Source organism: Cololabis saira, chromosome 22 (genome assembly GCF_033807715.1).
Source record: "Cololabis saira isolate AMF1-May2022 chromosome 22, fColSai1.1, whole genome shotgun sequence".
In the NCBI taxonomy this organism is placed as follows: Eukaryota; Metazoa; Chordata; class Actinopteri; order Beloniformes; family Belonidae; genus Cololabis; species Cololabis saira.
Genome location: NC_084608.1, coordinates 25,785,296 through 25,807,689, shown reverse-complemented (window position 1 = coordinate 25,807,689; position 22,394 = coordinate 25,785,296). Strand labels below are relative to the sequence as shown.

The 22,394-nt window shown below is 42.7% G+C and overlaps 1 protein-coding gene across 4 annotated transcripts in view; it reads left to right on the top strand.

Moving 5' to 3' along the window:
* LOC133423172 (cadherin-20-like) overlaps positions 1–9,590 on the top strand; it is a 120,617-nt gene extending 111,027 nt beyond the window's left edge. For 3 of the 4 annotated variants that reach the window (XM_061713318.1, XM_061713316.1, XM_061713317.1), the window contains 4 exons: positions 2,431–2,552; positions 3,263–3,380; positions 5,475–5,726; positions 6,841–8,596. In XM_061713318.1, the coding sequence (XP_061569302.1) occupies positions 2,431–2,552; positions 3,263–3,380; positions 5,475–5,726; positions 6,841–7,361 (1,013 nt within the window). In that variant the 3' untranslated portion in view covers positions 7,362–8,596. Of the gene's footprint in view, positions 1–2,430; positions 2,553–3,262; positions 3,381–5,474; positions 5,727–6,840; positions 8,597–9,305 lie in introns of those variants that run through there. The other variant, XR_009770808.1, reaches the window with a different exon arrangement.
* The last annotated feature ends 12,804 nt before the right edge of the window (positions 9,591–22,394 follow it).

Here is a 22,394-nt window from a genome sequence, read left to right as displayed (position 1 = left end):
CCCCCTGGGGGCCCCGGGCAGGAGAGACCATGGGGCCCCTCAGAATCATGATGAATGAAGTCCAGGACCAAAGATCATTTATTAAACAATGAACATATAAAATAAATAATAAATAACATAACTCCCTTCATGCAAATGTAACAGTTGTTCACTTCAGCTTCCTTTCGTCTGCGTTGTGTTAGTAAGGGACCGACACTCCTTGGATTTTTCACCTGACATTTATTGCCTGCATACAGCGTGAGAATTCACTGGTCAGTCATAAGCACGTGCGCGCACACACACGAGGCGCAGCCCGTGAACTCAATCCTCTCATTCTGGTCCAATGTATTAATAAATTAAAATAAATGTGTACACAACAAAAATATATACCTGCATACAGCGTGAGAATTCACTGGTCAGTCATAAGCACGTGCGCGCACACACACGAGGCGCAGCCCTACAGAGAAGTTAGAAAAGTTAGCTCAGCTTTAGAAGCTAAGGAAGCTAACTACGATATAAACCAATTTGTTGCACCAAGTACAGTACAACGCAGTCGCCACTTTCTGTAATGTAGACAAACATAATATCATGACAGTTGTATTACTGAATTATGTGATTATGACAGAGTTAACGTAACACAGTTCTTTGTGTACCCTACCGTGAACTCAATCCTCTCATTCTGGTACTGTGTCAACGTCACAGCCAGTATTTATAGACGGAGGAAAATCACGCCAACCAATGAACTCTAACGATACTGGTACTATCCAAAAAAGTAATAGGTGGCAAGTGGAGTCAACAACAAAACTCTGTTACACAAACCTTACATACACACTAACTTATCATGTGGCTGTGAATGTGTTTAAAAGAAAATGGCTGAATTCACTTTACACAGACTTTAATGTGCAGTAAACTTGCTCGGTGGATAACTGGGAGTTTGGGATAAAGTAGCAGCACTACTTTTTTATAATACAATTTTTTACCACTGTCACCTTTTCTCTTTTCGTGTGCCCAGAGGGATATGTTCGCTTCATTTTCTCAAATTGTGAATCACTATTGCCGCATGTCGATGCTGGCTAGTAAGGGGGCCCCATTAGGGAGATTCCTCACTGTCATTGCAGTGTCTATGGGGGTTTGGAGTTGTGTCGATCATATGGAGCGAGATTTGCCTACTGTCGGGGCCCCCGTACTATCAACTATCCAGTGACAACTTGGAAAGGGCCCCGTGAGGGGCATGTCTGATGCGTTGTCGTTGCACCATCTAAAGCACTTCCATTATTTTTTGTTGACGTCAGCCGTCAGCAGCACCTCTGTAGATCAGTATATGGGTAATGTTAAATCATCATGTTCCTGGTTGTTCAGTCCCTTCGTCTACAATCATTGTTTCGCTCTTTGATACCGTTTGAGCACATTTAGCTAGTATGACTATCTATAGATCAATTAGTCAACGCATCACTCGTGGTACACAGCCTGACTGAAGAAGACTGAGGGGTTCCAGCTCCCGTGGGACCAGAGCATCATTTAAATATATATATATGTATCCCACTATTGATGGTAACTTATGGATTTGGATTTTAATTCTTAGAAAAGTGGTCCTCAATCCAGGTCCTCCGTCGAGCAATGTTTCCACAAGTCTGTCATTGAGCGACCAATTCAGGTGTGTTTGGTAAATGGTAAATGGTAAATGCACTTATATAGCGCTTTCCAGCTGTACTCCTACAGCCCCAATCGCTTTACACTGCAAACATTCACCCACACACGCACACATTCATACACCGGTTGTCGGCGGAGCTGCCATACACAACGGCGCTGGCCTGACAACCGGGTTTCTCGTTGAAGGTTCTTAACGTCCTCCAAACGTCCCTGCATCCTTGTGTGGTATTGAATTGTAGCTGATGATCACCTCCAGTGTTGCCTCCACTTCCTGTCTTGGCCTTGTTAACGTGTGGCATCATGTATATTCCTCATCTTGGCCACCATGATGCCTGACTGGCACTTCCATGTTGTCCAAAAGGCTGGTTATTGGATGATGGTGCTCCCCTTCTGGAGATCCTTCATGCTAAATATCTACCATCTAACCATCTATGAGCAGCTAGTTCATCACTATCAACCCCACGAAACGCTCACAAAGACTCTGGTCGGCGCGTTGAGCCAACGTTCATGTTTTAATGGAGCTGCTTTCTGTGGCCTAACATGAAAACATTTCTCTACTCCACTGATGGAAACGTTGATGTATAAGTGAAGTTCCAGCTCTCACGCTTAAACTTCATGGTACCGGACCACAGAGCTCTGACCTTCAGAGCCAAAGTCACTCCTGTGATGGATCGATCATGTGATGAAACCTGAAAGAGAGGTCTACCTTCACACAGCTGGTTAACATATGCCAATTACTGACTCTAATGAAGAATAATAGAGTCACCTTACAGTCTCTGACTGCCTTGTGTTTTCCTGCAGATAACCCTACGCAGATCGCAAGCGTGTTGGTGGCTGTGAAGGTCCTGGACGTTAACGACAATGCTCCCTCACTGACGCACTACCTGGAGACGTACGTGTGTGAAAACACCAAAGCAGGACAGGTACGGAGACAGCTGCTCGCGTCTGAAGTCCAGAGGAAAAAGCCTTTACTCCATGTGGTCTGTATGATCGCTGAGGGATACAAGGATAAAAGTTAAAATTTAGATTTTACTTTTAAGGATTGGCAATAGTGGTCAATTTTATTGTGATATTATGACCGGTAGTAAATTGATGCATCTTTAAACAAGAACTTTTGATGTTTTTGGACGTTTGGAAGTTTCCAATTATGACTTAAATCAGCCTGATAGATTGTTTTCTTCCCCAGACATTTGATAAAACAAGCTCAGTTTGCTAATAGTTAGGTCCCTGCCACCATGGATAGATATCGTTGAGTATCATCAGCGTCAAAGTCAAAGTCATCTTTATTGTCAATTTTACATGAAATACAAGAAATCGAAAGTACGTTTCAATTTAAGCATAGAGGAAGTGAAAACTATCATTCCAATTACAGAACCCTGTGGAACGCCATGAGTAACTTTAGTATGTGAGGAATGTTCCCTGTTTAGATGGACGAATAGGAATCTATCATAAATATATGACCTAAACCAAACTAATGTGATTCCATTAACCTTGTATACCCCCCAAAAAATCACAGCTCTGGAGTAAAGTCTACAAAATTGTTTGATTTGTTTTTTTATGCCGTGAGAAGAACTGTACTAAGTGAATATGTATACATATACACATATAAAATATGTTGGCCTGTGTATTGCAGCTGATTCAGACAGTGACGGCGGTGGATCTTGATGAGCCGATGGGCGGTCAGCACTTCTACTACAGTCTGGCTCCAGAAGCTGCCAACAACCCCAACTTCACACTGAGGGACAACCAAGGTAGGCTAGATTAAATACTGACAGTGTTGTAGCTGAATATAGTATTGCACAGGTTTTATCGCAACATTTCCGTCATGGTGAACGATGTCCAGATGTAGAAGTCCACCGTGTTCTGGTTTTTGGGATTCCTGCGGTGAATCCTGGTTATCCCAAGGATGGAAGAACATATGGACTGATGTCCAGAGCCTCTTTAACTTTGGCCCGGGTACCTCCCTTTCCTTACAACCTCGTTGCTAGACTTGTCCCTCATATTTGAAGCCTGGAACATCTGAGAGAGGTCCATGATTTCATGGAAGAGCAACTTATGATGGGTGTCAATCTTTCTGCAGTTTTGCAAAATATCAGCTCGTGTAGTTGAGCCTGCTACATTGTGCTGATTCCCACACACAAGAAAATCTGGATATTTTTGGTGCATCATGTGACCAGATTATCTGGAAGAGATGCTCTCATTGCAGTTTTACAAAATGTTCAATTTGTCAGAAAAAAAAGCATAAAAACATAAGTGGGCAATTTTGGCAAAACCGATGTGTTTCTATTGGCTTAATTTTCTTTTCATCTAGTCCATCTTTAATGTGCATCTTTTTCGTCATTTCCAGACTCATTTTTCATACAGATAAAAGAGAGAAAACAGTAAACAATTTCTTTACTAAGAAATTATTTATATCAAAGCCTCTTTATGTAGCAGTACCGGTCCTGGCCACACGGTGCACTCTTACCCTTTTTCCACCAAATTGGTTCTAGGCTGGTTCTGGTTCTGGTTCTGGGCCAGTGGTGAGTTTGGAACCGGGCTTTCTGTTTCCACTGACAAAGAACTGGCTCCGGTTCCAAAGTAGCACCAACTCTTTGCTTGGCTACAAGAAAGAACGGTTTACGTAAGCAGAGGTGGCGGAGTTATTAAGACCAACGGCAATAGCAAGACTGCAACATTTTCAAATAAGCGACGAATTGACGTGGACCCAGCAAAGAACCAGTGGTCTGAGGAGGAGACAACTTGTCTTTTGGCATTGGATCTGCTATTTTCTGATCACAATGAGTAGCGTAAAGAAGCAGCAGCTGTATAACCGCGAGGTCGTCCATAGTTGTTGCTGTGCGCCAATACAAACGCAGCAACGTAACTGACGTTTACAGTGACGTAATGACGTGGCTCCCCTTAGCACCCGAGCTATGGAAACACAAACCATAAGTTGTGAACCAGAACCAGCCCATGAACCGGTTTGGTGGAAAAGGGGTATTTGTTGTCTTCTTTTGATACGAGGCCCCCATGTGGAAAAAAAGTGGTATTACTACGAAAGGTGGCTTTAAAATGCAGCAGAGCGAGTGAGATATATTATATACAGGACTGTCTCAGAAAATTTGAATATTGTGATAAAGTTCTTTATTTTCTGTAATGCAATTAAAAAAAAAAAAAAAATGTCATACATTCTGGATTAATTACAAATCAACTGAAATATTGCAAGCCTTTTATTATTTTAATATTGCTGATCATGGTTTACAGCTTAAGAAAACTCAAATATCCTATCTCAAAAAATTTAAATATCCTGGGAATCTTAATCTTAAACTGTAAACCATAATCAGCAATATTAAAATAATAAAAGGCTTGCAATATTTCAGTTGATTTGTAATGAATCCAGAATGTATGACTTTTTTTTTTTTTTTTTTAATTGCATTACAGAAAATAAAGAACTTTATCACAATATTCAAATTTTCTGAGACAGGCCTGTATGTATGTATGTATGTATGTATATATATATATATATATATATATATATATATATATATATATATGTATGTATGTATGTATGTATGTATGTAGATGTGGCTTTTTTCTTTGCACTAAAAGATAGGGGCAGATAGAAAGACGGATTGACACATAGTTGAACGCAAACCAGCTGCAAGTTGGTGCTTAAGTCATAAGATGCTCAGCTGACGTCTCTGGATGACCAACGCTGACTCTACGGTGTTAAACTGCTGAGTGTACTTCCCCTGCACAGCTGCACACCTCCTGACTTCTCACCCTCATCCCATGACTCCGGGTGTTTAACGAGCTCTGCAAGCTCCTGTCGGACTCACCCTGTCCCCGACCTCTCTGTCTAGACAACACAGCGTGGATCCTGACGCGGCGCGCCGGCTGGTCGCAGCAGGACCAGAGCGTCTTCTACCTGCCCATCTTCGTCTCCGACGGCGAGCAGCCGGTCCGGAGCAGCACCAGCACGCTGACCATCCGCGTGTGCAGCTGCGACCAGGAGGGCAACGTGATGTCGTGCAACGCCGAGGCCTACAGCCTGCCGGCCAGCCTCAGCAGAGGGGCGCTCATCGCCATCCTGGCCTGCATCTTCGTCCTGCTGGGTGAGTAACGAGCTGCTGCGGAGACGGCGAGCAGGCGGCGGCCACAACTGATTGATTTTCCCATTTTCACATTATAGCAAAGGCAATATTTGAAAAATGGATCTGTGATCTCAAACAGAAGGTGCATCACAGTCAGATTCATCACACATCACTATTTACTTCGGTGTCTGTTACGTTAAACTTCATCCGCAGAATCTTCTCTCACCTTATTATCGTGTTGACTGGTGCTGTTTCTGGCAGCCGGTTTCAATTTTAGTTTTAGTCTAGTCTTTGGGTCAAGCTATCATTTTAGTTTTTATTGGTTACGTTCATTCTATTTTTAGTCGTGTCAAGTTTCAAGTCTGAGCATTTTAGTCTTATTTTAGTCAGAATTGTCTAGGACCATTTTAGTCTGGTTTTAGTCAGATTGCATTTAGGCAAACCCATTTTACAATTCAAACAAGGTTATCTTATTAATATATTATCGTTACCTTATAGACTCAAGAATACATTCATTCCAGATACAGAAGACTCTAATTTGAATTTACAACATATTTATTTTTCCGCATTTCTCCCCATCTTTTTCTTTTTCGACGACACATTCGGTTTTCTTTTCCACGTCTATGTAGGAAAGTGTATCCAAAGATGGTTCTTCTTCTTCTCCCAGCCAAAGAGCAGATCCATTTCTCTATGTAACTTTATTTTTAATGTACGTGAACCTAGAGCTCTGCGTTAACGGCATCAGCCTCTAACTCTGCAGCTGCATCTTCTGGATCTGATTGCCCGCTGCAGCGACTGGGATTGAGGACTAACGTCACCCAGCAGAACTAAACCAGAGGAAACTACTGGAAACATGGACATTAAGAATCTTTTAGCATATTTTGTTTCGAGTTTTTATTTTGTAATCTACATTTAAGTGTTATTTTTATTCCTCTACGATATTGTATTATATATTTAATTATCGTTAGCGTCACATGACCAGCATTTTCGTTGCGTCTCGTTTTCCTCAGGTGATAAAGGTTTATTGATGGCGATATTAAGTCATAATTTTCGTCGACGAAAGCAACTTTAGTGTTGATGTGCAGAAGTCCGGGTTGAAATAACATCGACATGCTTCACCTTTGTCTTCCCCCAGTGATGATCTTGCTGATGCTGTCTCTGCGGACGCACCGTAAGAAGCCCTACCTGTGCGACGAGGAGGAGAACGTCCACGAGAACATCGTGCGCTACGACGACGAGGGCGGCGGCGAGGAGGACACCGAGGCCTTCGACATCGCCGCCATGTGGAACCCGCGCGAGGTGCACCACTTCGGGAAGCTGAGGCAGGACATGCTGCCGGAGATCGAGAGCCTGTCCCGCTACGTTCCTCAGGCGCGCGTCGTGGGCGGCGGAGGCGGCGGCGAGGGCAACGTTCACGGCTACGTGATGGCCAAGCTGCTGGAGGCCGACGTGGACCCGTGTGCGCCGCCCTACGACTCGCTGCAGACCTACGCCTACGAGGGCGAAGGCTCCGTGGCCGAGTCGCTCAGCTCGCTGCAGTCGGGGACGTCCAACACCGACCACGAGTACGACTACCTGAACGACTGGGGGCCGCGCTTTAAGAAGCTCGCCGAGATGTACGGCGTGCTGGACACGAACAGCCCCCCCATGTGGTAGGAGGGTGTTTTTAAAAACTGCGACACGCAAGAGAGAGACTAAAAACACACGTGGCGGGACGTGCCGGCGCCCAACACCCGTGACTGATGGACTTTCTGTGGAAGCCTCGAGTGAGCTGGTTTTAGCCCCGCCACTCCGAAACGGGCCGGATTCGGGAGCCTCGCTGGGGGCCACGCGGAGAAACGACTTCAAAAGCACACGTTAACCCCCGCCGGAGGCCCCGCCCCCTCGGCTCACGGCGTTTCTGAGAGATCTGAGCTGGACTTGAAACCACCTACCCCGCGGCGCAGCCGCCGCCGCCCGAGGGGAAACGGCAGCATCAGTGAGAAGCCGTTGCTGCATTTGGAAATGTGTCTTTATTTATATCTTTCTTTCTTTCTTTCACGTGCTGTATTTATGTTTTGATAACTTATTTGGGTACTTCAAACCAACGATGTACTTAAAGCCGCCGCCGCGTGAGCAAGTCTGGCTCAAGGATGTGTTGTAACATACATGATGTAAAGCGCCTGTCGGTCTGTGTGAGAGGAGCTTTTCATGCCTCTTTAAGGGGGACGTTGTAACCCTATGTGGGTTTTTCCAAGTGTTTATTGTAATAATGTTTCTTTTTTTTTAGCGCTTTGTATTGTAACTCACAATAATCTCCCCAAAACACGTACGAGGGAGGACCTTTTTGATAAAAACGGGATGTTCAGTCACGTGCAAAACGTTGCGCTTCATCTTTTAATTGTAAAAATCATCTGATTTTAGTGGGTCTTCGTCACCGTGAGCATATTTCCCATGATTCAACAGCTGCAACAGTTTCCTGTATTACTGTTCAAGTCTCTTAAATGGTTGATAAGGAATGCGTCGTCGGGTTGAGGTCTGGACTTTCAACATGATCACTGAGGCACAGATTCTGATGAAATGCTAAAGGACCCTTTTAACCCTATAATATAATGCCAGATGTTTACGATAATGTGTCATTTGATACATGAATTTCTGAGACCTTTGTAGCATCGTCTTAATCAAAAAAGGGTAAAAAAAAAAAAAGGGTCACACAAAATCAAAAAACTAAAGAAATAGACCCGACAGAACAGAATAACAGAAACTCTAGACCAGGGCTCCTCAGGTCCCAGATGGACCCAGCCCTGCAGGTTTTAGACGCTTCCCTGCTCCAAAATCCCCGATTCAAATAAACCAATCACCATTACACGACTCTGATAATGATCCGGTCATTTGATGCCCTGGTCCACTTGTGAATACCGGTAATCTTTATTAACGTCAAACGTTAAACTCTGAAGTGTTTGAAAATAATAGATAGTTTGAATCTAAGAATGTTCATTATGTCGTTCCCTCTTGGCATTGTGTGTGCATCAGACCAGCAAATCACCAATGTTTTTGCATTCATATAAGTCTGCACACCTCCTTATTGTAGTTATTATCAGCTCCTGGAAGCAGTTTACCATCTTAGGTTAGATTAGATTAGATCTTTATTTAGTCAGTCTAAATTATAAGTGCCATCAGTCACTGCTAAAAAACAAATATATTAAATACTACAGTATATAAAACATTTACACACAACATAAAATAAAACAAACTGATTAAAAGAATAAATAATTAAAAATAGCCTATACATGCACACAATCCCTCATGTCAGTTTACAGTTTGTTTTTGAGTAGATTACGTTTGTTACAGCTTTAGGATAAAAACTGTCTCTGAATCGGGTTGTTCTTGTTTTTATTGCTCTGTACCTTAAATCCTATGGAAACAGTAAGGAGGTCACTACAATCAGATGCTTTTCATGTGTTCACCCTGAAAGAGAAACTTTAAAAGAGGCGGTACTAACTTTTGCACATGACTGAGTCGCAGCAGAAATACCTAAGATGTGCAGCAAAAGAGAAAAAAGGAAGAAAAACAAATGTCTGCACATGGACGAGAACACGACTGAGTCGCCTTTCATTTCAGATTCCACCGACGTGCCGACCGGAGTCCGACCACAGAGGCTCCATCCGTCCCGTCGGAGATCTGTGTTGCTTTTCTGCCGCCACACTGAAGTGGCTCGAACCTCCAACCCTGGGGACCACGGAGACGCTGATGATCTGCATTAAGTGCCATATGTCAAAACAAAGAGGAACAAAAAGGACAAAATAAAAATGTTGGGGGGAAAAAACTCAAACACCAAAAGAGAAAAAAGGATTTTGGAAACTGGGAGTGAAGTGCTCAGTCATACTACAGGAGGTGGTATGTGAATGTAGATAACTTTTGTATTCTTGTTAATAAAAACATAAAAGAAAAAACATTGTTTCACTCTTTTTCAATTCATGATGACAGTTGACAAGTTACCATGGAGACAAAGTGGTTCAAAAGGAGCTAAGCTGGAAAAAGGAAGCGTTGGAGTCTAAACACTGACGGAGGTGAGGATTAACGCTGCAGATGTGGCGAGGAAAAACTGAACAGAGCAAAATAAAATCAGAAAGTAAATCAAACCAAGGTGCAGAAAGTATTACTTCAAAATAAAACAATGAAAATCGACAAAAAAACCCACAGAAAATGAACTTTACAAGAGCCATCAGCTGATTAAACCAGATCTCTGCAAAAAAAAATAAAAAATCAGTTGCTGCCACTTCATTGATTATCACTGATAATGATGTCAAGTTGATCCTCTCATTTCAAAATAAAAGAAATGATTAGATAACCAAGGAAATGTATCAGTTTTTTCCCCTTTTGCCACATGCTGGCATCTATTATGTCAATACTTTGGGGCAAATTTTGTCTGAAAAGTTGAAAAAAGTTTTATCAACCTGCCCAATGTTATTTTTTTAGGAAGATAACTGCCCAACCTGGCAACACTGTCCACATATTTGATCAGGGTTAAACAGCCTTGACCACAATTATCCAGTGAAAAGACAAGAAAAAAGGGTCTCCTGTGTACTTATCTGTTGCCATGGTGACCCATCCAAAAGGCCAACTCTCTAGTCATTCTAGTTCAGTGAACAATTTTTTAATCAGCTTTGTTTTTGGAAGTTTTCCATCAGTTACGAGTTTAAAAAACTATTTTTTTAGGAGCAAATACCTCAAGCAGTTGGTAGAAGAAAAGAAAAAAAAACACTAAGTGCGCTTTGCAATAAAAACAAAAAACAAAACAGCATATTTGATCAGCGCGGAGCGTAAACAGCCCCTCTGGAGCACGGCAGACATATTAAAGAGGAAATAGCTATTTCGAATAGCAATCTTATGCTAAATTGTCCTCTAAAGTGTTATTGAAGATGATTCGGTATTCATTACAATTTCCCGTCAAAGCGCTTAAATTGCTTGACTCTTTTTTGCAGCGCTGATGCTCAGCATTGATTAAAAGGCCCCATCTCCCCCTCCCCCCACCCGACATACCTGGAGCCTCCAGCCTCGGTAATATCTCGCAAAATTCCTCCATCTGATTGCTTCCACTGTAATGTTTACATGAGCGGACGGAATAATTACCTTTGGGAATTAATCAATTAAACACGCGATTCGCTGCTTAATTGCTTACGTCAATCAAAGTGCTCCGGTGAAGGGAAGGCAATGAACGACAGCAGGGCCGGGATTAGAAGTGGAGAGGTGGACGGAGGAAGAGGGCCGGCCGTCTGCACCAGAAGGTTTTTTTCAGCACTTTGAACCTTCATTTCCAGTGTCTTTACAAATAATGAAGAAATATTTGTAAAATTAGCAGCGCTGGCCTCCATGCTGGGTGGCATTCAACAGTGAAATTGCAGAGCGGATGAGCCGGCAGCATTTAAATTTTCACTTAAATGGATTCATATCCTCTGCATGCAGGGCACAGGCCTTCAATTACTCTCCGGGGAGTTTTCTCCAATTTATCCTTCTTTGTATTAACATTTACCATTTTCACAAAAGGCCTTTCGCTTCTTCATCCGGCGTAAAATCTGAGTTCCCTCATCAGGATTTGGATCATTCAACTGTTGTTGGGGGTTTTTCTGCCCTCTAGAGGTCAAACACACAGGTATCTTTTGGAGTAAAAATGTCAAAAATATTTTACATATCTTTGAATGTGTTAAACTTGAAATGTGGCCATGTTATGTTTTTCCATAAATAAAGTTTACAGACGGGACTTGCACGAAAGCGCCAAATGTTTTCGCCAAATGTACAAAATACACAGGAATTCGACCTGGTAAAAACAGCACCACTGAGCAATAAAACAACAATTAGAAATAAGAATATATTAAGTAAGTAAAAAATATATAATATATATGTATTTTGTACAATGACCAGGAGTATTTACAGGATGGCAGGAATGAAAGCCGGGTACCACCCGGTGATGGAGGAGGTGAGGACACTCTGAATGGTGGCTCTGTAGAAGTGGGAGCGAACCTCGGGTCTCCTACTCAGATATGCAGCTGGAGGTCAAACTTCAGGAGATTAAAGCAGTCCCGTAGATGTTTCATGATGGGTAACACCTGAAACATCTGGCCCGGTGATGTCATGAAGATAACTCCGTGGACCCTCGAGGCCCGGAGGGAGTGTGGGAACTGACAAACAATTCCCAGTGGGGACTAAAGTTGCTTTCGTCAACGAAAATTATGACTAAATATCGTCGTCAACGAACCACAGGAAAAAATAAACATGTTGTAAACTCAAATTAGAGTCTTCTGTATCTGGAATGAATGTGTTTTTGAGTTTATAAGGTCACAATAATATAATAATAAGATAACCTTGTTTGAATTGTAAAATGGGTTTGGATAAATACAATCTTTGACTAAAACAAGACTAAAATAGTCCTGGACAATTCTGACTAAAATAAGACTAAAATGCTCAGACTTTTAGTCAACTGAAACTTGACACAACTAAAAGGAGAATGAACGTGACTAAAACTAATAAAAATTACAATGATAGCTTGACCCAAAGACTAGACTAAAACTCAAATTGAAACAGGCGGACAGAATCAAAACTAGTGTGGACTCGGAGGGTCTGTGGAGTCCATCAGGGTTGTTTTCTGTTCATAACCTTTATATAAGGACAGAGCTTCTGGGCACCTGAGGGGGCCCAGTTTGGTGCCCTGAGGATTCCCTCAGCTTTGAAGGGGGTAGTTTGGGTTCTTGTTTAGTGGAAGTCCTCGTCTCCGTTGCTTCAAGTTTATACATGTTGGACCAAAAGCTGACTTCAGGTCACCAAGTGTGTCTGTTAAACCCTTTCTGATGGCCTGTCAATCCTCACCCCCCTGGAGAGGACCTCAGCATCTTGGTTTAATGTTTACCTTCTGTAAACCATGTAGCATTACTTTTGTTGTTGTTTGCAAACAACCAGCGGCATAAAAGTAGACACTGGTCCCCCTGACCACACCACTGTCTGCTGTCTACATCTGTTCATATAGTCATCCCTGTAGTGCACCAACTAGCCATTGTGTCTGTGTCTCTCCTTTCTCTGTTCTTCATTCTCTCTGTCTGTTCTCTCTTTTCCTGCTCTGCAGCTGGCCTCTGGCAGGAGGGTCCCCCCTTATGATCCAGGTCCTGCTCAAGGTTTCTTCCCTCCAAAAGGGGAGATTGTTTTTGCCACTTTTTTAAGGTTTTAAGGTTTTTCTCCCACTAGGGGAGTTTTTTTTACCTGACATTGTTTATGTAATAATTGCTCTGGGGTCATGTTCTGGTCTCTGGAAAGATCCTAGAGGCAACTTCAGTTGTAATAGACGCTATATAAATAAAATTGAATTGAATCGAAGAAGTGGACCTCATCTTTGCCTTAAAATACACACTGAGGCGTGAGTTTCCACTTTCCTGCACTCTGTGAACATTATATTGCATCTCTCTTCCCACTGAGGGACGAGCAGCATCCCTCTTCCGTCCTCCAGCCTCTCTCCTCACCGCCCTCTCCACGCCGTCCTGCCGTATAAATTAAACCTTAACAGCCTCTCTGACCTCTCATTTTCACGGATGCCCCATCACAGCCTCCTCCTCGTCCCCGTCGCCCCGCCAGCAGCCTCTCCCACGGCCGTTTGCAGGCGGGAGCCGCGCCACCCCAAAGCCTCCGAGGGGGTAATTTGTCTTAAGCTCCACTGCTCTTCCTAACAGGCGACGGAGCTCAAACAGTAGAGGATAATAAGAAGCCTTCCAGCTTTAATCCTGCTGAGGGTAAACCGTGGCCGGCCCACTGAATCATCCCCTAACGCGAGGTAGGAAAACACACTCTGCTCGGCTGGAAATTAAAGGGGGGGGAAGAAAACTTGAGGCGCCTGGAGAGAAGAGCGAGACGTCTGACACGTGGAGTCATGACGGAGCAAACCGCCGCTGCCAGGCTACGATTTCCTCCTGGCTTCATTCAAACTCACTCAAAAAGGCCCACATCTTCATCATTTACTCTCTCCCTTCGTCCCGTCCCCGTTCACGAGTGCTTTTCCTCTGCAACATTAACTGAGCTTTTCGGTTTTCACGCACCATCAGCGCCTCAAAGGTTAGCGGCAACGTCACACTCGGCTGCAGACTCACGCATCTGCAGCTGATATCCTTCCAACTACCGTTTTTTTCTTGAAATGTATTTAATTTGGTCTACAATTGTTCAGGCAGCAACAAACCAGTAGCTGGCTGACCTCGGCAGACCTCGGGATGAGAAAACGTACAATTTTACACATATTTCCAAAACAGCGTGGGCTTCGAACAGGAATTAAAAATGTATGAGGCTTCATAGGCTTGTTTATAAATACATTTGGAAAGACTTCACCAACTTCAAACCCAAATGGCCGATGGGAGGTACCACAATTAGCAAATTCAGATTTTTGGGTGAAAGAAAGTGTTTCATTTTCTCCAATTCCTTTTATCTTTGTCCAGGTCACATGGCTTCACAAATTGTCCGGGTTTGACTCTGCCCCCCCAGTCTTTGAGTTTCTGTTTTGCCCCGCCTGTGTCCCATCTGCCCTGATTGTCTGCACCTGTGTCTCGTCATGTCTCGTTATCCCCTGAGTATATCTGGTCTTGTCAATCCCTTGTTCCCTGTCGGACCGTACTGTTTCTACCTCCATGTTTTCCTTGTCAGGTTTTTGTAGCCACGTTCATGTTCTTGTTTTGCATCCTGCCCTGCAGCGCTTTTAGTTAGTTTTTTTGTTAAATAAACCCTTTTTTCGTTGAACTCCTGCCTCCTCCTCTCCTGCGTTTGGGTCCACACCTTACCCCAGACGTGACACAAATGTCCCTCAGTGTTTCTTACAGTTAGTAATTCTGTAAAAACACCTCTAATTGGTGCTAAATATGTTTTGCATCATAGATAGACGGATAAAAAGTAGAACTGACAACCTCTTCATAAATAAAATAAGACACATTTGCACGAAGTCAAACGTGTCGGCGGTGAGGTATTTAGAGACGACAGAAACACGACAGAAGAACAGAAGAAAAACAGAAAAGATTCAAGCACTTTCTCTCCACACATCGACCTGTTGCATGCTGGGAGTTCTGTCGCTACGACTCCTCCCGGCTGCTCGTTCATCAGCGCCGAGCCGGGAGTCTGTGGTGACCCAGAAGGTGTTGGCCGCGTTTGGCACAGGAAACAGATTTAAAGGAGCGCTGCTTTCCGCTACTTCCTCTTCCATCCACCTCACAGCCACCAATTTGATTGTTTGCTTCGTCCCCGAAGGAGAATAATGGGAACACAAACCGAATCGGACAAATTGGACACCGGCGCCGGAGTGCTGGGTACCTGGGACCCCGACTGCTGATCCGAGGCAGACTGAAGTGTGAGGGCAGTGTGAGCGGTGTGAGCTGCCGGTCTGGTAAATCCAGTCAGGACCGACTGAGTACCAGCCTTCGTCATTTTGTCCGACTTTAAAGAACGTTCTTCCAGGTTGGTAGTTGATGAAGCTCACTTTATTTTTTTAAATTAACGTTGATATTGGGAGTCCAGTTTTAGAGACCTGGAATGGTTGCTGTTTGTGTCTCTGCCGGGTCCCGTTTCTGTTTGTTTGTTTTTTCTCTTGCAGACTCCAAAGGTCGATGTGCCCGTTGTGTGTTTTTGTTTTTGTTTTATTTTATTTATTCGCACATACAAGTTAAAAACAAAAAGATACATACATGTTAATATTGTGCAGGAGAAGTTGGAAGCCAGAAGGCTTATCGAGAACTTCTCCCAAAAGAACACACATCAAAATACCAGTTGTAGATTCACATGTTTAGATGCAAATATACCAGTACATACACACAGTACAGATTATTACAATACATATAATAATAACCTCTTATTGAACTTAATATGATTAAGTGACCTTACATTATTCTACTGCAAAAGCATTTTTTTGTAGTTTGTTTTGAAAGCTAGCAGAGATGGTGATGTTTTTAGCCAAGGATCAGTAGCATTCCAAAGAATGGACCCTCGATGTCTTATTGAGAACTGCCTAAGAGAAGTACGACTATAGGGTATGTGCAGGTTCTTGGCTTGCCGAGTGGGATATGAATGAATATCGGAATTCAAAGAAAAAAAACACTTAAAACCAATTGGAAGGTTGTGACAGTTGTAAATACATTTGTACACAAACAAACATATCTGCAAGGAATTCACCTCAGTGACAGACAAAATGTTTAGCTTCTTGAAGAGAGGAGCAGATGGTTCTAATCGATCCGAAAAGGTAGCCAGTCTAACAAATCTTTTTTGAAGTAAAATTATTTTTTGAAGATTGGATGAATAGGTGCTAGCCCATATTATATTACAGTACCATATGTAAGGAAAAATTAAACTATAATACAGAATTAAGAAACAACTTCTATTTAACAATGTACACACCTTCCTAATAATACCTAGAGACTTCATTGCTTTTTTACAAACATGATCAATCTGTTCTTTCCAGTTTAATTTATCATCAACTATGATACCTAAAAACTTTGTCGAAGAAACTTGGTTGATTTTTGTGTCATTGATAAAAAGATTTGCATCTTCATTCGAATACCTCCTGCCATTTTTACAAAACAAGATGAAATTTTCCTGTGTTTCTCCCATTTCAGATGTGCAGCGGATGACAAGTACATACGTGTCCACGTGTTGTGGGTTTTGATGGAGGTCAGAAGGAAGAAGGTGAGCGTTTTTGTTGTTTACTTTCAAAACTGATCCTGCTCCAGGTTGAATTCCTCAGGTAACCAATAGAAGTGTCATGTGACTGCATTTTTTTTATTTTTTATTCAGTTTTAAAAGGTTGGGTAAGACATCTTTATGTATTTTATCGCTGCATTACCTGAAACTCTGAGCTCAAAAAGCTCCACTCGGTCAGAGTGTGTGACCCCAGTCAGCTCTCGGAAGAGAAGGCTCTCCCATCCATCCATCCATCCATCCATCTGTTCTGGATGGATTTGCGCTGCACCGTTTTCAGCTCCAGGGCACGGTTGAACTCAGAAGTGACTCCTCTGAAAGGTAAAATGCTGAAAGGACCTCCTCTATGGGGTGATGTTTTCAGTCTCGTTGACCTCTCAAAAGCACTTTTAAACTACTATCCCAGTTCATCCATCCACACACGTCCACGCAGCACTCCACCGGCGCTCGAGGGTTTCTGCAAGTTGTGCAACGCCGCCGCGGTAAAAGCACTAAATCACAGCCGTACAAGCTCATGCTATATTGATCTTAAACAATTCAGATGCAGACGGAATAAACTCTCAGACAAGCGGCACGTGTGCTGACATTTGTCAGCTTATCTAAACCGCCCATATGTTCGGCGTGTTGACTGCCTGTCGGCCCAGATTGCGAGAGATTGTGAGTTCTGTTTGCTCTGAGTCATTTTGCTCGGCTCTCATCAGTTAAAGTTGACAAACTCGCAGCGCGAGCAGAAGCTGCGTCCACAGATTTTGTTTCCACGTGGATAAATGGCTGCAAAACAATGTTTTTTTTGTTTACCTCCACCTTTTGTGGGGACTTTGAAAGGATACATGATAAATGGACGACTTCAGGTCGCAAATCTTCAAAGACGAATGTAAAACTGGGGAAATTAGGAAACACAGCTCTTGTCTCAATAGATCTTTTTAAACACTTCTGCTTCGAGTTAATCAATTAACTGTCGGGCTTTCCCCTGGCGGGCGTCTTTTGATGGATGTGCTGCTGTGATTGGCTACTTTCAGGTTGCTTTTGAGGGTCAACATCTGGATTTAGGATGAATTGCGGTTCATCAACTGACCACTAGGGGTCAGTTGATTTGTCGCTTGAATTTGTGTTGTCAAGCGATTAAAAAAACTTTGAGATTTATTCATTAAGATCTGTATTTAATTAATCTAATTAATCGCTTTTTTAATCTCATCTAAACATTGCTGAGAAAAGCCCTCAACTTGAGGTGTTTTCCTTTAAATTCATTACATTATTGTAGCAGATCAAAAGATTTTTGTATAACAAAAAAAAATGGCTTTATAAAGTAATTTATTTATTATTTTAACAGACTTGAGCAGATGCAGTCCTAGCCATTTGCATCCATTTGGCAAGAACATTCGCCAGCTTCTCGGTCGCAGACGTGCGCATGTGCGGTGCTCTCCTTTAGGTTTAGTTTGGTGAAGAGCGTTGCTGTGGCAACACCGTTGCTGTGGTAACATCGTTGCTGCTAACGTTAGCTGTGGCTGCGATCGCGATTGCATTTATGTGGCTAAACTTGAGCTGCTTTGGTGGTGAGTCCTTTCCACAAAAAACACATAATTATTCTACCTTTATCGATGGTGCCATCAGGGTTTTTTAGAAATGTAAATTCCCCCTTCACTGGACCGACAACTTTCCGTTCTCCCCATTGAGGGAGAAATAAAGGACAATCTTAATCTTACCAGCGTAGCTAAACAAGCCCAAACACAGGGGCAGCCAATCAACGTCCACTTCAAGGTGGGACTGACTGTTGTTTTCCACCCACAACTCAAGCACAAAAGGCAACTCCCTAACAGAAAAAGTAAAGTTGGACATTAAAAAATAGATTAAGCGAATAAAAAACATAACGCGCTAAATATGTCTGTAATTAATTAATTGCAATTAACGTGCTAATTTGACACCCCTAGTTAAAATGTCCAAGTTTTCAGCCTCATTCAATGTGACGCCGCTTTAATGAGCATCATAGGTCGACATCGGCGGTCTGAGGTAACGGTCATCTCACTGCCAGGCTTGTTGGCTCCACTCATTGGCCTATTTTTTGGATAAACTGGGTTTGCTGGAGTCAGCTTCTGTAAAGTGGCTTCAAAAAGGCTCCTCAGAAACCTGTGATGACATCAGTCTCCTTTAAAACAGTGTGGCGGGTTCCAGCTTCTCCTCGGGAGGTTTTGCACATCCGTGCAGTTTTTATCCACCAGCCTTCTCCCCCGTCGTCACCCAGAGGGACGCTTGTTGTCACATTTGCGAGCCGGTAAATCAAATGTCAAGTCGTGACTGTTGTCTCCTGTCTCCTAGAAACCATTGCAGTAAATAACTTTTAAACCTCACAGAGGTGCTCTACATTTTAGGTCCTAAACCTGTCCTTTCTTAACAGTTACATGATTCATTTACCATTATTATGATTCGGTTATAGTATCTGGCAGAAATCAGGGTTTTGCGTCACCGTTACGCCAGAATCTGAACATAAAACACATAATTACACAGCACTTGCAGCTCTGCATCCGTTTGCCTCAGCTTTATCTCTGGACATATTTACTTAGAACAGGATTCTTTATTCAGTCACATCGATTTCTGTCCTTGGAGACGAGATTTCTCAGCTATCATCCACCCATTAAGTCTTCAGGAGGATTCTGGGACATGAAATAACTTTCTGAGCAGGTGCACATTTTTGAAGACTCCTGTATTTGCTTTCTGCATCTAAACACATTAATATTTGATGTCCGGCAGGCAGTGCCCTGCGGCTGCTTCACACTAATACAAGTCCCGTCTCATTTGATTACCTGGGCATTTAATTGTATTATGAACCCATTTGAGATCCTTGAAAGGAAAAGAAGAAGAAGAAGAAAACAATTACACAAATAGCAAACATGTCCAACAAGGTTTCCAAAGTACGACGTTGGCTTTCCGTGGTGCAGAACTTCAGAGGTCAGCCGTGATGAGCTCTGACATCCCCGTCCTCAGGTCTGGAGGACGGCGGGGCTTTGATGGGGACGCCTGAGGCTACGGCGTGAAGGAGGCGGATGTGGAGCGAGGCTCGTCCCCGTCGGTCTGGAGATGCAGGATACATGGCGGGAACTGCCAGCCTGCATCATTTAAACAAGTATCAAACCTAAAAGTTAAACTTCACAGGATTTTATTTCATTTGAAAACGGGACAAAAAATGTGCACAGTTTTAGCTCAGTGGAGCCCCCTACAGGTGTGGAGGTTTCCTCCCAGCAGTGAATGTCTTCGTCACCGACGTCACGATGTCCAGCGAAGCTCTGAGAGCGTCTCATCGTTGTGGATGAATCTGAAGTTGCTTTAGCTGGTTTTTGTTAATAAGACAGGAGACGGTGAGAAAACATCCGTAAACTGATTTAAATATTCAAATCGAATATGGGAACATAACATGGGAAAAAAGGCCTCTGCGCTGCTTTAAGCAATTATTTTTCATTTGTACACAAAAGATAAATTGTTTTCACAATGGTAATAAAAAAAATAAAAGCTACTGATTCATGCATTTGCTTCAATTTTGCATCTTATTCACATTTTTTCTTTCAATTTTTGCATTTCAGGGCAACAGCAGATTCCCGAAGATGCTGGAACAGGGGACATTTAGGCCTCGATATTACTTTAAAAACAACAAATCATGGTGCTATTTCAAGGAGCGGATGTTATGTTGTGATGGGTTGATCAGCTCTGCTGCACAATTTGTCACATTTTATCCTCCTTCACTGCGAGTTAAACACTAAGGATTATCAAGACCATTGTTTTTGTTTCAGATAGGCCTATCGGTTAAGAAAAAAAAAGACTTAGTGAAAAAGCTTTTAATATAAAACCATAACCCTTGAATCAGATTTTAAATCAGCCTTCTCAATGTCTTATATTCTTAATGTGATTCATGCAGCCGGTGCTCAGATCTGAGCTGATGCTTGTACGCTTGAAAAGCAAGACATTAGTATCAAGAGCGGTACAAAACGTTGATGAATCCTCATTCAATTCAAGGAATGAAGAGGTCCTCCGAGGTGAACTTGTTGAGGGCTGTAATTAACGGAAACATCTGCTGCAGACGTTTGAGCTGCATCATCCAAAGCAGTGGAGAAGTTTCTCTTCTACAGAAGAACCACAATACTACAGAGAGCAGGACTAATAATCAAAACTACAACCTGAGATGAATGTCAGCCTGTTTGGGCTGACCTGCATCTCTGAAATCTGCCATCTCCAGCTCACAACTTCTGACAATTTCCTTCCTCGTTCCAACAGTCATGTGAGAGCGTGAGATGCTTCGCGCCATCTGTCGGACTAGATAACCTTAAAAGACCAGTCCATAGCAAATCTGCGTCTGGCATGTGCCAGGCTGATGTCAGGCGAGCAGAAAGCCACGGCGCAGAGGAGCTGCCTCTCCAGGGCGTCGTGTTGCCACAGCTGCATAATGCATATTCCCCGGATTACACACATTTTTTGAGTTTTGGGCTGAGCAAGGCGTCCTGTAATCTGTCACGCCGCCTCCCCAGCCTCCCCGGTGCATTCATTAAGGCCGAGAGGCGTAAACAGATCGATGGCTCCAGAACAGGTAGACGCGACTCCCCAAATGGGGTCAAAGGGAGTTGCTGCTGATCACAAACACAGACACTATAAATGGGCTACATCACAAAAACTGCTTTTCGATGCTGCTGTAGGTATTCATGAGGTCAAACGTCCGATTCATTTGCTACAACCCTTTTTCTCAGCTCCTACTTTTGTTTTCAAATCTTTTCCGCATTTGTCAACGGGACATTTTCATGGTGATTCTGTTGGATGGGTCGATGCTGCAGTGGTATGATGCACATTTATTAAAATAAAATCCCTGCTAAGCACAGGAGGGCTTCTATCCAATTAAAATCATGCAAGACTATAATCTGACATGGTTCAAGAAGCATCAACAAGCTATAGTTGTAATAATGACAACCAAACCTCAAAACAGCCAAACTGTGCAGTCCTGGCCGACAGTCCTTGCTGAGGTTTTGAAGCGCTCGTCACAGAAATTAAAAGTGATGGACTCAGTAGGATCCACTGACTTAGCAAACCACCGCCCCATAGCAACTGGTACTGGTAGTGCTACACTGCCATTAAACAAAAGAAAGAAACATGTAAATTGCAACCACAAGCTCGGCATAGAAGGATTGTGTTCATGATTTTCTGGGTTTATAATAATAACAATACATTTTATTTGTTAGGCGCCTTTCATGGCACTAAAGGTCGCCATACAACAATCACAACATAAAACACAATTTAAACAACAGAGAACAGCAGATTTTGCAGCAGAACACTTGCCACTTTGTCAATTTGTTGAGAGGCAAAACAGCAACAGAGTCACCAGAACCTCCTCAAACCACAATTGCAAAATCCCGTTCTGCAGGACAACTTTCAGACAGTCAGCCTTCTCCTATAAGAGCTGTAAACTCTGGAACTCACTGCCATCAGAAATTAAATCCATCTCAGAGTTTAACATGTTACCATCACCAAAACTAAAACCTGGTTAAGGAAAAATCAAAACTGTACTCACCTGTAAATATTGTGTATATTTGTGTGGGAAAGTGGGTGAGGCAAGGTTTTATATCATGTAAATGCAATATTTCATTATTGTATTATTGAATTGTATGGTCTTTTTAATTGACGTATATGAATTTTATATCGTACTGCAATGTTGTGGAAGAGCCCAACTGGGGACTGGAGTTGAGAATTAGCACTAGCTTTAAAATCTACATGCATCACATCAGCTGCAAGCTTGTATCTATGTATGACTGCATTGTGCTGTCAAATAAATAAATAAACACAAATACAAAACATAAAAGACAGACATTAAAATTCATATAATATAAAAATTATGTTAATGTTAATGCTGTTGGGATGTCCAAATATTTTGTCCAGACGTTCCAGAAATTTGATTCCTCTGTCCAGTGACGGGGAAATGAAAGCCACTTACAGTCACACAGTTTACCAGAGCGATAGTTGGTACCGGACGAT